The sequence below is a fragment of the Chiloscyllium plagiosum genome, unplaced genomic scaffold, assembly GCF_037043375.1.
Source record: "Chiloscyllium plagiosum isolate Xiang-an unplaced genomic scaffold, Cpla_swu_hap1 HiC_scaffold_31, whole genome shotgun sequence".
In the NCBI taxonomy this organism is placed as follows: domain Eukaryota; kingdom Metazoa; phylum Chordata; class Chondrichthyes; order Orectolobiformes; family Hemiscylliidae; genus Chiloscyllium; species Chiloscyllium plagiosum.
The window spans coordinates 3,801,727-3,816,979 of NW_028270169.1; the positions used below are offsets into that span (position 1 = coordinate 3,801,727).

Here is a 15,253-nt window from a genome sequence, read left to right on the forward strand (position 1 = left end):
ATTTAGGAATATGATGAGGTCGGGAAGGTGTTACAGAAGTGCCACACTTTCCTTCATAAAGGGCATTAAGTAAACTAATACTAATACCTTCGTCATTCAGTGCTCACTCACAGGCACTATTCAAGAAGAGTTTGTAGACAGTGGGCAGTGAGAATTCTAGTTAATTTAGTCCACACCCTCATCAGCATATGGTGGTGAGACTTGTTCTAACCAACCTTCATTAACCTAGCTTAGACTAGCATAGATGTTGGTGATCTTGCCATTTCATTTTTAATTTAAACAAAGAAATCGTGTTGCTATCCTGTCACTATCAGAGTTTTCCAAATTGTTCATACAATCCAGGAAGGTTCCAGTTCAATGATCAGTCTGTTGAGTTAGCTAACACCAACATAGGGAAGCTGTGAAGGAGATGGTGGGTCAGCTTTGAGGATTTCTGTTTTTAGGGACTATAAATTTATGGCCTCTAGTTCTTGACAATTAGCCACCGTACCCAATCCTGATGGCTTTCCAATGAACCAGAATTGACATTGGGTACAATGAGTTGACAAGCTAATTGAATATATATTTTTGTCTTGCCTTCATAAAAGAGAACACAAATAATGTACCAAAAACATTAGCAATGCAAGGTCTAGTCAGAGAGAGGAATTGAAGGAAATCAGTATTAGTTGGTAAATGGTGTTGGGGATATTGATGGGAGTGAAGGTCAATAAATCCCAGAGCCTGATAATCTCTATCCCAGAGTAGCTAAGGAATTGGCCCGAGAGATAATGGATACATTTGTGGTCATCCTCCAAGATTCTATGGACTCTGGCAGAGTTCCTAAGATTGGACAGAATTAGCCCCTCTATTTAAGAAGGGAGGCAGAGGAGAAACACAGGGCTTATAGACCAGTGAGTCTGATATCGGTAGAGCTGAAAATGTGTTGCTGGAAAAGCGCAGCAGGTCAGGCAGCATCCAGGGAACAGGAGAATCGATGTTTCGGGCATAAGCCTGAAGAAGAGTCCATAGAATCTTGGAGGATGACCACAAATGTATCCATTATTTCTCGAGCCAATTCCTTAGCTACTCTGGGATAGAGATTATCAGGCTCTGGGATTTATTGACCTTCACTCCCATCAATATCCCCAACACCATTTACCAACTAATACTGATTTCCTTCAATTCCTCTCTCTGACTAGACCTTGCATTGCTAATGTTTTTGGCAGAGTCCATTATAAAAGATATAACTGAGCACTTGGAAAACAGTGACAGGATTGGACAGAATCAATGTAGATTTACAAAATAAAAACCAAAAGAACTGTGCATGCTGGAAATCAGAAACAAAAACAGAAATTGCTGGAAAAACTCAGCAGGTCACTCAGCATCTGTGGACAGATCAGTTAACAGTTTGGGTCTAGTGACCCTTCCTCAGAACTGATAGTAGCTAGGAAAAGTTTTTTTTTAATGCAGAAGGTAAGGTGGGGAGGAGTTAAGGAGTCAAGTATAAGTGGAGAAAGAGCTTAAAGAGAGAGAACAACAGTTGGACAAAGGAGTGGATAACAGTCAGCTGAGGAGAATGATTGGCTGTTAATGGGGACTATTGGTGGCTAAGAAGGCCTGGTGTGTGGGGGTTGGGTGAGGTCATGGGAGAAGGTGTCTCAAGCCCTAAAATTGTTGAATTTGATATTCAGTCCATAAGACAATATGACCATAAGACACAGGAGCAGAAATTAAGCCATTCAGCTCATCAAGTGCTCTGCCATTCAATCATGGCTGATCGGTTTCTCTACCCCATTCTCCCACCCTTGATTCCTTGATTCTCAAGAACCTATCTCTCTTAGTCTTAAATATACTCAGTGACCTGGCCCCCACAGCTTTCTGTGGCAATGAATTCCATAGATTCCCCACTCTCTAGCTGAAGAGGTTTCTCCTTATCTCCATTCTAAAAGGGTCTTCCCTTTACTCTGAGGCTGTGCCCTCAGGTCCTAGTCTCTCCTACCAATGGAAACATCTTCCCAACATCCACTCTGTCCAGGCCATTCAGTATTCTGTATGTTTCAATTCGATCTCCCCTCATCCTTTTAAACTCCATCAGGTACGGACCCAGAGACCTCAAACATTCCTGATATGTTAAGCTTTTCATTCCTGGGACCATTCTCGTGAACCTTCTCTGAATACGCTCCAGGGCCAGTACATCCTTCCTGAGATATGGGGCCCAAAACCATGCACAATACTCCAAATGTGGTCTAACCAGAGCCTTATAGAGCCTCAGACGTACATCCCTGCTTTTATATTCAAGTCCTCTCAAAATGAATGCCATCATTGCATTTGCCTTCCTAACTACTGACTCACCCTGCAAGTTTACCTTGAGAGAATCCTCGACTAGAACTCCTAAGTCTCTTTGCACTTCAGATTTTTGAATTTTCTCCCCATTTAGAAAATAGTCCATGCCTCTATTCCTCCTGCCAAAGTGCATGACCTCACACTTTCCCATGTTCTATTCCATCTGCTACTTCTTTGCCGACTCTTCTAACTTGGCCAAATTCTTCTGCAGCCTCCCTGCTTCCTCACTGCCATCTGTGCCTCTATCTATCTCTGTATCATCTGCAAATCTAGCCGGAATACCCTCAGTTCCTTCATCCAGATCATTAATGTATAAAGGGAAAAGTTGTGGTCCCAACACTGAGCCTTGTGGAACACCACTTGTCACCTGCTGCCATCCTGAGAAAGATCCTTTTATCTTCATTCTCTGCTTTCTACCAAACAGCCAAGCTTCTATCCATGCTAGCACCTTGCCTCTGACATCACGGGCCCTTATCTTTCTCAGTAGCCTTCTGTGCAACACCTCGTCAAAGACCTTCTGAAGTCTATGTAGATAACATCCATTGGTTCTCCTTGGTCTAATCTGTTCGTTACTTCCTCAAAGAATTCTAGAAGATTTATCAAGCATGACCTCCCCTTGATGAAACCATGCTGACTTTGCCCTATTTTACCATGCACTTCCAAGTATTCCAAAATCTCGTCCTTCACAATGGGTTCCAGGATCTTACCCATGACCGAGGTTAGGGAAATTGTTCTGTAAATTTCTGTCTTTTGCCTTACTCCCTTTTTAACTAGTGAAATTCCAGTCTTAGATTAGATTAGATTACTTTACAGTGTGGAAACAGGCCCTTCGGCCCAACAAGTCCACACCGACCCGCCGAAGCGCAACCCACCCATACACATCTACCCCTTACCTACCACTACGGGCAATTTAGCATGGCCAATTCACCTGACCTGCACATCTTTGGACTGTGGGAGGAAACCGGAGCACCCGGAGGAAACCCACGCAGACACGGGGAGAATGTGCAAACTCCACACAGCCAGTCACCTGAGGCGGGAATTGAACCCGGGTCTCTGGCGCTGCGAGGCAGCAGTGCTAACCACTGTGCCACCATGCCGCCCACACCATGCCGTCTTCTGGGACCCTTCCTGATTCTAGCGATTGCTGGAAGATCACCACTAATGCCTCCACTATTTCTTCAGCTATCTCCCTTAGAACTCTGGGATGGAAACCATCCGGTCCAGGTGATTTATCCATTATCAGCACCTTCTCCTTGGTGATGGCCACTACACTCAGCTCTGGCCCCTCACTCTCTTGAATTTTGGGATATTACTTGTGTCTTCCATATGAAGACTGACACAAAGTAATTATTCAGTTCCTCAGCTAATTGCCTTTTTGCCCACTGCTATCTCTCCAGCGTCATTTTCCAGCAGCCCAATGTCCACTTTTGCCTCTCTTTTGCCTTTTATATGTCTAAAGAAACGCTTACAGTCTTCCTTTATATTACTGGCTAGCTTACACTCCTATTTAATCTTCTCCCTCCTTATTTCTTTTTCGGTTGCCCTCTGTTGGTCTTTGTAAGGTTCCCAATCCTCAGGTTTCCCATTGCTCTCTGCCACATTATATGTTTTCTCTTTTGCTTTTATGCTATCCCTGACTTCCCTAGTCAGCCATGGGTTGTCTCATCTTCCCTGTACTATGCTTCTTTTTCCTTGGGATGAATCTCTGCTGTGTCTCCTGAATTACTCCCAGAAACCCCTGCCATTGCTGTTCCACTGCCTTGCCTTCTCGGCCTCTATCCCAGTCAATTCTACCCAGTTCCTCCTTCATGCTTCTGTAGAGTCCAAAAGGATGCAGTGTTCCCAAGTGGAAAATGAGGTGCTGTTCTTCCAGCTTGCATTGAGCTTCTCTGGAGCACTGCAGCAAGCCTGAGGTAGCGATGTTGGCCAGGGTACAGGGTGTGCTGTTAAAGCACTTAACAAACCTACTGGAATTCTTGAAGCATATAATTCTTTTTAATCATTCACAGGATGTGGGTATCTCTGGCTGGACCAACATTTATTGCCCATCCCTATTTGCTCAGAGGGCAGTTGAGAGACAACCACATAGCTATGGGTCTGGAGTTATATGTAGGCCAGACTATGTAAGGCTGGCAATTTCCTTCCCTCACAGATGTTAGGTTTTCCTGGCAATCAAATTATGGTCATCCTTAGATTGTTCATTCCAGATTTTGTTGAATTAAAATTCCATTTGCTTCGATCATGGACACCGAACCCGGGTCCCCAGAATATTTCCTGGGTCTCTGGATTAACAACCCAGTGATAGTATCACTAGGCCACCACCTCCATAATAGAGTTAATAAAGGGGAGAGACGGTGGATGTGATTTATTTGACCACTTTCCAAAGGCTTTCAGCGAAGTCCCATATAAGAGATTAATGTGTAAAATTAAAGCACATGCGTTTGGGAGAGGTGTCCTAACAGGGATAGAGAACTAGATTGCAGACAGGAAACAAAAGGTATGAATAAATAGGTCTTTTTCCAAATAACAGGAAGTGCTAAGTGGAATTCTGCAGGGATTAGTGCTAGCACCCCAGCTATTCACAATAGAAATTATTTGAATGAGGGAATTAAATCTAAATTTGCAGATGACGCAAAGCTGGGTGGGTGAGTGACTGTAACAAGGATGCAGAGAAACTTCAGTGTGATTTGGACAAAATTGAGTGTGTGGGCAAATACATGACAGCTGGAGATAAATATGAAGTTATTCACTTTGAAAGCAAACACTGGAAGGCAGATTTATTTTCTGAATGGCTATAAATTGAGAGTGGGGAACAGCAATGAAAGCTGGGTATCCTGGTACATCAGTTGTTGAAGGTAAGCATTGCAGATGCAGCAGGCAGTAAAGAAAGCAAATTGTATGCTGGCCTTCAGAGCAGTTGGAGGGGCAGGGAAGTCTTGCAGCATTATAAAGGGCCTTGTTGAGAGCACACCTGGAACATTGTGTGCAGTTTTAATGTCATTATCTGAGGAAGCAATTTTTTACTACGGAGAGAGTGCAGTGAATGTTTACCAGGCTGATTGCTGGGATGGCAGGACTCATATATGAGGATAGATTGGATCAGTTAGGATTGTATTCACTAGAGTGCAGGCTGGCTGATCCTTCTAGATTATCACTGAATTCAAATTTCACCATCTGTCCATAGTAGGGTTCAAGCCCAGAACATTAGCCTGGAGCTATTGGATTACCAGTCCAGTGACATTAATAACTACATTTCCACAGGTTCAAGTTTGAATAATGACTATCTGAACAAGATGACAGATAGTCCCTGGTGTTCGTGGAATGAGTTCAAGAAAGGAATAAATACATTTGAAAATGAAGGCAAAAGGGCAAAAGCTGACAAGAATCAATGCTGATACGATAAATAAAACTGACTTGTGTCTTTATTTAACTCTAGGTTTTCTGGTGAACCAGGCTGTTCTGAGAGCAGGTATAGTGGTATCGAGCAGACATGAACCACATTCCAGGATCATTAGACAACAACTCCTTCCTGAACCAGCAACAGAGTGACATTCAACACTCATCTGTGGACTTGCCACTGCACCTTCTACACACAGTGAGTTCTTGACTTAACACACTCGGATGTGAAACCCTCCTCTCCCTGGGTGATCAGCCATATCCCCAGAGACAGTCATATGCTTGTCTACTTGTGGCCATTTGACAGGAACTCCCAATGCTGGGATATTCCTGACCAATTACATTTCCCTATCCCCCGAACCCCTGAAATGAGACATTAAAGTTTTGCACAACTTCACTATCAGCGGTTCCAGTGATTCGGGTTTGTCATTTACACAATGCTGGGCATGTTCATGTGATGCTCGCACAGGTGTGATGACCCAATTTCTGTCTGACTCTATAAAAGTTACAGTTTACAATAAGTATCAAGGAGGGTTCAGTCGTAGTGTCCCTACCTTCTGGCCTCGGCTGTCTCAGTTCAAATCCTGCCTACTTCCGTGATGCATAATAGCAAATCTGAACAGAGAGATTAGAGAATATCTAACCTTCCTTCCCCTGCCCTTATGACACTGTGGTAGCGGTAGTGTCCTTACCTCTGAGCCAGGCGGCCTGGGTTCAGGTCCCACCTGCTCCAGAGATCTGTAATAATATCTCAGGAAAATATCTACGATGTGTTGTTATGGACCAGGCCAGACCCCTCAAAACATTTCAAGAAGGTAGTCCAGACCCTAGCTTTGCTATTTGATTTAAGCAGGTGTACAGTGGATATTCCAAGAGAGAATCAATTGGTCAAACTACTTAGTTTCAAACAAAACAGAACTTATTTACAAGATTACTGAATGAACACAAAGAACAGAAAATGGAATACGGAATAACTTATCCTATCTGAAAACCCAACAGACTATCCCAACTTAATGATACTGTTCCAAAATACTTGCAACAATCCCCATAAACACCTCTTGGCACAAAAGGAAAACGCAAGCAAGATCATACAGGAGAGAAGTCAGAGAGAGAGAGAGTGCCAGGCTGGATTTGCTTCCAACAACCTTTCTTCACTGCTATTGCTAAAAAAAACCCAAACCAAAGAAAAAAAGTGAGCTGGAAGAATTCCCCTTTCATTATACAAGTGTTTTTTTTTAACTTGAAAGCCTTCTGCCTGAGGCAATATCTGTTATTTGCAAATAAATTGGCCCTAAAATCCATCCAAACTCAGACTTTTCGGAACATGGGTCACTTACAAACTCTCTAAAACAAACCAAGGACAACCTAACCTTGTTTAAGGAACTGCTTCATCACACCTCCGCCCCCTTAAAAAAATGAACCATCAATATCCAAAGTTGGCTACATTTTAAAAGCCCTTACAAATTTGGTCAGTGCTCTAAAACACACAAATATATTACACTGACTATAAACATGTAAACACACACCACAACATTCCATTTTAGTCTGTTGTCCTCCCACCAGCGAAAGCCTCCATTTCTCATTCGTGTCTCAACAATGCATCAGCAATTACATTTTCTCATCCTGCCACATGCACAATTTTCAAATTGAATGGCTTAACAACAAGCTCCATCTAAACAGTCTGGAATTTTTATCATTAAATTTCTCTACAAACCTCAATGGGTGATGATTGGTGTATATGATAAACACTGAAATGTTGCAACACCAAGCTCAAAGTCGCCTTCTCAACCATTGAGTATTTCAGCTGATGAATGTTCAACTTCCTGGAGTAATGCCCGATAGGCCTTTTTATCTTCTCGTTGTCTTCCTGCAAGAACACTGCACCGACACCCACATCACTGGCATCGATAGATACCTTGAATAGTTTTGTGTAATTAGGCATGGCTAATACTGGGGCAGTGGGTAACACAGCTTTCAGGCTGGCAAATCCCTTCTGACAATCAGCTGTTCAACTTCTTGCTTTTCTTTAGCAATTCAGTGAGTGGAGTAGCCACACTGCTAACATTTAGTATGAATTTTCGATCAAATCCACTCAATCCCAGGAACTGTAGTACTGCTCTTTTTGTCGATGGTGTGAGAAACTCCCCAATTACCTTTTGTTTTTTACATCCTGTGGGATCATTAGTCTGTGTCCAATAACATGGTCCAGGAAGGTGACTTGGGCTTTGGCAAATCCACTTTTAGCCAGGTTTATCACCAAACCTTTGAGGAGAAAATGAGGTCTGCAGATGCTGGAGATCAGAGCTGGAAATGTGTTGCTGGAAAAGCGCAGCAGGTCAGGCAGCATCCAGGGAACAGGAGAATCGACGTTTCGGGCATAAGCCCTTCTTCATTCCTGAAGAAGGGCTTATGCCCGAAACATCGATTCTCCTGTTCCCTGGATGCTGCCTGACCTGCTGCGCTTTTCCAGCAACACATTTCCAGCTCTTATCACCAAACCTGCCTTCCGAAGTCAGTCGAACAAGTCTGACAAATGTTGCCAATGTTCCTTCCATGTGTGACTAAAAATCACCAGGTCATCAATATAAACTACACAATTGGGTAATCCGGCAATGACCTTACTGGTTACTCTCTGAAATGGGGCTGGTGCATTCTTCATACCAAATGGCATGACTTTAAACCGATACAGTCCATTTGGCGTTATGAAAGCCAAGACTGCTTTTGCTCTTTCTGACGAAGGTAGCTGCCAGTAGCCCCTGAGCAAGTCCAACTTAGAAATATAAGTTACTTGTCCCACCTTTTTAACACAGTCTTCCAAGTGCAGAATTGGATATGTATCAGTTTTTGTAACTGCACTGACTTTGCGATAGTCCACACATAACTGTTGGGTACCATGTGGCTTTGGCACCATGACTATGAGTGAGCTCCAGTCACTGTAACTTACTTCAGTTACGTCATCTTGGAGCATGCATTCAATCTCCTTTTGAACCTGTGCACCTTTAGAGGGTTATGCCTATAAGGATGTTGCTTATTTGGAACAGCATCTCCTATATCTCCATCATGCATAATTAGGTCAGTACATCCCAGCTTATTTCCACATATCTCCCCATGTGACAGTAATAACTCTTTCAAAGCATTGAGATTTTCCTCCAGAAGGTAATTCAATGATTTATCCCAATTTTTGACAACTTCCTCATTGTCCAATTTAATTTGAGGAATGTCCAATTGAGAATCTGAACTTGGTTTTTCCCTCTGTGCTGTAATCATTAACACATTCTCCTCTTGCTTTCTTTCCCTGTCAAAATACCTTTTGAGCATATTCACATGACACACTTTGTGAGATTTCTTTCTTTCACCTCACTCAATTTCCTTTCAACTTTATAAGATCCACTAAATCTTGTTCTTAAAGGTTCATCTATCACTGGAAGTAACACCAATACCTTATCCCTGATAGCAAAATCGTGAAGTTTTGATTTCTTAACTGCTTCCTGTTTCATTATAAGCTGCAATACTTTTAAATGCTGTCTCACCAGCTCCCTAGCTCTTTTTAATCGTTCCCTAAAGTTTGACACACAGTCCAATCATGTGGTCTCTGAATTCTGACTTACCAATTTCTCCTTAATCAATTTTAACGGTCCTCTCACTTCATGCCCAAAAACTAATTCAAATGGACTGACTTTGGTTGATCCATTTGGTGCATCTCTGATCACAAAAAGCATAAACAGAATTCCCTTATTTCAATCATCTGGATAAATCCTGACTATAAGCCCTCAACGTGGTCTTTAATGTCTGATGCCATCTTTCTAGCCTCCCTGTGATTCTGGATGGTATGCAGTAGATTTGAATTGCTTTATTCTTAAGCTGTCCATAACCTCCTTGAATAATTTTGATGTAAAGTTTGACCCTTTATCAGATTGTATTTCTGTCAGTAGTCCATATCTAGTGAAAGATTTGAGTAATTCTCTATAATCCTTTCTGCCATGATCTTGCGTAATGGAGCGGACTCTGGAAATCTAGTCAACACATCCATTATTGTTAACAAATACTGATTCCCACGTTTTGTTTGAGGTAGAGGACCTGCACAATCAATCAAGACTCTTGTGAAAGGTTCCTCAAACGCAGGAATAAGTATTAAATGTGCAAGTTTTATCACTGCCTGCAGTTTTCTAATTACCTGACATGTATGACATGTTTGGCAAAATTCAACTATGTCCTTGTGCAGTCCAGGCCAGTAAAAATGTATTTGTATTTTAGCCTGTGTTTTCCTCATTCCTAAACGACCTCCAAGTGGTAGCTCATGTGCTACTCGGAGGACCTCCTTTCTGTACCACTGGTAATACGATCGGATGATTTTCTGCTCATTTCTCATCTGCTTGAATATGTGATGGCCTCCATTTCCTCATTAGGACATCATTTTTAAGGTAATAACATTCAGGGATACATTTGGAATCTTTTTCTATGTATGCCTTTTGATGCAATTGCTTTAAATTTTCATCTTTCTGCTGTAACTTGATAAATTTATCTGAGCTAAAGATGTCTGCTGTGTCATCTATCTGCTCCTACTTTATCTCAACTATCTGATCAAACAGGGTCTCTGCTAATTCCACTTCAACATTCTTATCTATACTCTTTGATCTCCCCTGTTTCAGCTGGTGACTTTGTGACCTCATTACCACACAGTCAGGAAAAGATTCCAGGATATGTTTCCTGCAATTGTTCAGTTGCCTGTGTGCCCATTGGCTTTTCAACCACAGTAGGCAGCACTCCAACCTGTGAACCAGCTATATCATTAACAAGGATAAATTGTGTTCCTGGAGCTGAGAGATTGTCTAGTACTCCTACCATGACTTCTCTACTCTTCACTGGACACTCTAACCTCACACTACATAATTGAGTACTTCTTGTCTCACCGTAAATTCCCATTACTAGTACCTTTTCTGGCAATAGTCCTTCAGAGGTACATATCTCCTCATCTTTTAACATCAAAGTTTGAGAAGATCCTGTGTCTCTTAATATCCAAACCTCTCTACCTGTTGCTCCCGGCATTTGCGAGTGAACTTTACCTTCGCAGGTATATGGTTTAAGAAGATCTGGCACTTCCTCCTTAACCAACCTCTGACCAGGAAGTGTCAGCCAAGGCTCAGTGAATAGCACCATCTCACTTCTGAATCAAAAATTATGGTCACTTTATTGAGGGCTAATTACAGTGTGAATAAAAGTAACCTCAAGGATTAAGGCTGAACATTACATTTTTCCAGGACATCAGGTACATGACACTGCTGTTGACATAGCTCTTGAAGAAATAGAGAGAGATCTTTTTCCAGCAACGCAGGTAGACTGCTTAGTGGAGACAGTAAGGACTGCAGATGGTTGAAGCCAGAGTCAATAGATGTTGAGGTGGAGAAGCACAAAAGGTGCTTCTGTCTGACGTGATGAAGGATCCCAGTCCGAAGCATCAACCTTCCTGTTCCTCCGATGCTGTCTGACCTGCTGTGCTTCTCCAGCTCTGCATCTATTGGTTTAGACTGCTTACAGCCCACATTCGAAAAAAAGGCAACTCTGACAATGCAACACTCTCACTGGGGGGTTCTACATTTAAAACATTGACTCTGTTTTCTCTCCACATCTGCTGCCAGACCTGCTGAGTTTCCCCTCCAATTTCCATTTTTGCTTCAGATTTTCAGCATCTGCAATTCTTTGTTTTGTTTTGATTAGTTGCATGACATTAATTTCCCACATTAACTTATTTGTTGATATTACAGGCTAAAAAGACTGCCCTGTTAAATTGTGATGTGCTATTATTAAGTTGTAGAATGCTTGACTTTCCTCGAGTTACAGGGAGTACAGTCAGTGGTAGGAACACAAAGAAGGAGGAGTCAGCCATTCAACTTATCAAGCCTGCTCCACCCTTCTACATCATGGCTGTACTAGGCAAACAATTACAACAAGGTAAAAACAATGACTGCAGATGCTGGAAACCAGATTCTGGATCAGTGGTGCTGGAAGAGCACAGCAATTCAGGCAGCATCCGAGGACAGGCAAAATCGACGTTTCGGGCAAAAGCCCTTCATCAGGAATAAAGGCAGAGAGCCTGAAGCATGGAGAGATAAGCTAGAGGAGGGTGGGGGTGGGAGAGAGTGGCATAGAGTACAATAGGTCAGTGGGGAAGGAGATGAAGGTGATAGGTCAGGGAGGAGAGGGTGGAGTGGATAGGTGGAAAAGGAGCTGGGCGGGTCGGACAAGTCCGGACAGGTCAGGGGATCGAGTTTCTGGAGGTTAGAAGCTAGGATGAGGTGGGGGAAGGGGAAATGAGGAAACTGTTAAAATCCACATTGATGCCCTGGGGTTGAAGTGTTCCGAGGCGGAAGATGAGGCGTTCTTCCTCCAGGCGTCTGGTGGTGAGGGAGCGGCGGTGGAGGAGGCCCAGCACCTCCATATCCTCGGCAGAGTGGGAGGGGGAGTTGAAATGTTGAGCCACTGGGCGATGTGGTTGATTGGTGCGGGTGTCTCGGAGATGTTCCCTAAAGCGCTCTGCTAGGAGGCGTCCAGTCTCCCCAATGTAGAGGAGACCGCATCGGGAGCAACGGATACAATAGATGATATTAGTGGACGTGCAGGTAAAACTTTGATGGATGTGGAAAGCTCCTTTGGGGCCTTGGATGGAGGTGAGGGAGGAGGTGTGGGCGCAGGTTTTACAGTTCCTGCGGTGGCAGGGGAAAGTGCCAGGATGGGAGGGTGGGTCGTAGGGGGGCGTGGACCTGACCAGGTAGTCACGGAGGGAACGGTCTTTGCGGAAGGCGGAGAGGGGTGGGGAGGGAAATATATCCCTGGTGGTGGGGTCTGTTTGGAGGTGGCGGAAATGTCGGCGGACCTCTCCATCTCCATCAGTGACGACCGACTTGACACTGACATCTTCTACATCTTCTACAAACCCACCGACTCCCACAGCTACCTGGATTACACCTCTTCCCACCCTACCTCTTGCAAAAATGCCATCCCGTATTCCCAATTCCTCCGCCTCCGCCGTATCTGCTCCCAGGAGGAGCGGTTCCACCATAGAACACACCAGATGGCCTCCTTCTTTAGAGACCGCAATTTCCCTTCCCACGTGGTTAAAGATGCCCTCCAACGCATCTCATCCACATCCCGCACCTCCGCCCTCAGACCCAACCCCTCCAACCGCAACAAGGACAGAATGCCCCTGGTGCTCACCTTCCACCCTACCAACCTTCGCATAAACCAAATCATCCGCCGACATTTCCGCCACCTCCAAACAGACCCCACCACCAGGGATATATTTCCCTCCCCACCCCTCTCCGCCTTCCGCAAAGACCGTTCCCTCCGTGACTACCTGGTCAGGTCCACGCCCCCCTACGACCCACCCTCCCATCCTGGCACTTTCCCCTGCCACCGCAGGAACTGTAAAACCTGCGCCCACACCTCCTCCCTCACCTCCATCCAAGGCCCCAAAGGAGCTTTCCACATCCATCAAAGTTTTACCTGCACATCCACTAATATCATCTATTGTATCCGTTGCTCCCGATGCGGTCTCCTCTACATTGGGGAGACTGGACGCCTCCTAGCAGAGCGCTTTAGGGAACATCTCCGAGACACCCGCACCAATCAACCACATCGCCCAGTGGCTCAACATTTCAACTCCCCCTCCCACTCTGCCGAGGATATGGAGGTGCTGGGCCTCCTCCACCGCCGCTCCCTCACCACCAGACGCCTGGAGGAAGAACGCCTCATCTTCCGCCTCGGAACACTTCAACCCCAGGGCATCAATGTGGATTTTAACAGTTTCCTCATTTCCCCTTCCCCCACCTCATCCTAGCTTCTAACCTCCAGAAACTCGATCCCCTGACCTGTCTGGACTTGTCCGACCCGCCCAGCTCCTTTTCCACCTATCCACTCCACCCTCTCCTCCCTGACCTATCACCTTCATCTCCTTCCCCACTGACCTATTGTACTCTATGCCACTCTCTCCCACCCCCACCCTCCTCTAGCTTATCTCTCCATGCTTCAGGCTCTCTGCCTTTATTCCTGATGAAGGGCTTTTGCCCGAAACGTCGATTTTGCCTGTCCTCGGATGCTGCCTGAATTGCTGTGCTCTTCCAGCACCACTGATCCAGAAACAATTACAACAGACTGTAGCTGTGTAGCAATACAACTGAAGTAACAGCTTCTACTATACACTAAATCTTAAATAATATCGTAAGATTTTAGCTCTTGTCTTCAAAATATCAGTAACATGAAGTCTCCTTCCTGTGATTGACTTTTTGAATAAACGTTAAGTCTGGCATCCTCCATTATGACTAGAAACAGCAGACTATGAGTAATCGGAATGAAGCATTCAGATGCAGGAAGTTATTACTGATTTGAGTTCAACACTTATCCAATTCCCATTAAAACAAAAGAAATCTCAAACACAGTCACTTGATGTGCTTCATAAAAGCAGTGATATCCTGTCCAAGTTTAAACCATTTTTGACTCAAACAATATCAGTCGTGTTTGTACGAGCTCCTGTTACCTGGAAAGACAGCAAAGTGCATATTCAGGCAAAGAGTGGAACAGGGGCTTTTTACAGCCAGAGTCTCTTAACAAGAAAGAATTACATCATCTGGAACGTTGCACAATGTGGATGAGATGGAACTTGCAGTGTAGCTGACTGTCCTGACACAGTTACTCAGGAAAGAAGCAACGCATATCTTTATTGTTCATTTGTTCATGGGATGTGGGCATCTCTATCTGGGCCAGCATTTATTGCCTACTCCTAATTGCCCCTAGTTCAGATGGAGAGGGGATTTCCAGGATTTTGATCTAGCAACACCGAATATTTCCGAGTCAGGATGGTGAGAGACTTGGAGGGGAACTTTCAGATGGTGGTGTTCCCATGTCTCTGCTGCCCTTGTTCTTCCAGATGGAAGTGATTATGGATTTGGAAAGTGCTGTCAGAGGACACTTCATGAATTTCTGCAGCACATCTTTTGTTAGTACACACTGCTGCTACTGCGTGTCGATGGTGGAGGGAGTGGATGTTTAAGGACATGGTGCCAATCAAACAGGCTGCTTTCTCTGGATGGTGTTTTGAAGAGTATTCCATCACATTCCTGATTTGTGCCTGGTTACTAATCACAGAATTTCAAGTCTCTGACCTGTTCTTGTGGCTATAGTATTTCTCTGTCTGGTTCAATTCAGATTCTGGTAACCTTCAGGATGTTAATAGAGTTAGGGATTCAACGATTGTAACACCAATGAATTTTAAGGAGCAATAGTTACGTTCTCCTTTGTTGGAAATAGTCATTGTCTGGCATTTGTGTGGCACGAATGTTACTAGTCATGTGTCAGTCTGGATATTGTCTTCAGTATCTGAGGAGTCATAAACTGGTTTCTCAACATTGTGCAATCATCAGCGACCATCCCTATTACTGACCTTATGATGGAAAGAAGGTCATTGATGAAGCAGCTGAAGATGGTTGGACCTAGAACACTACCTTGAGGAACTCCTGCAGAGATATCCTGGAGCTAAGATAAC

The 15,253-nt window shown here is 44.1% G+C and overlaps 1 protein-coding gene across 1 annotated transcript in view; it reads left to right on the forward strand.

Annotated features, from left to right (window-relative positions):
- Nucleotides 1-15,253, forward strand: part of LOC122564206 (forkhead box protein N1-like) — a 94,430-nt gene that overhangs the window by 35,523 nt on the left and 43,654 nt on the right. Inside the window, exon 2 of the mRNA XM_043718901.2 lies at nucleotides 5,759-5,917. Coding sequence (XP_043574836.2) covers nucleotides 5,813-5,917 — 105 coding nt within the window. The 5' untranslated portion in view covers nucleotides 5,759-5,812. The remainder of the gene's footprint in view (nucleotides 1-5,758; nucleotides 5,918-15,253) is intronic.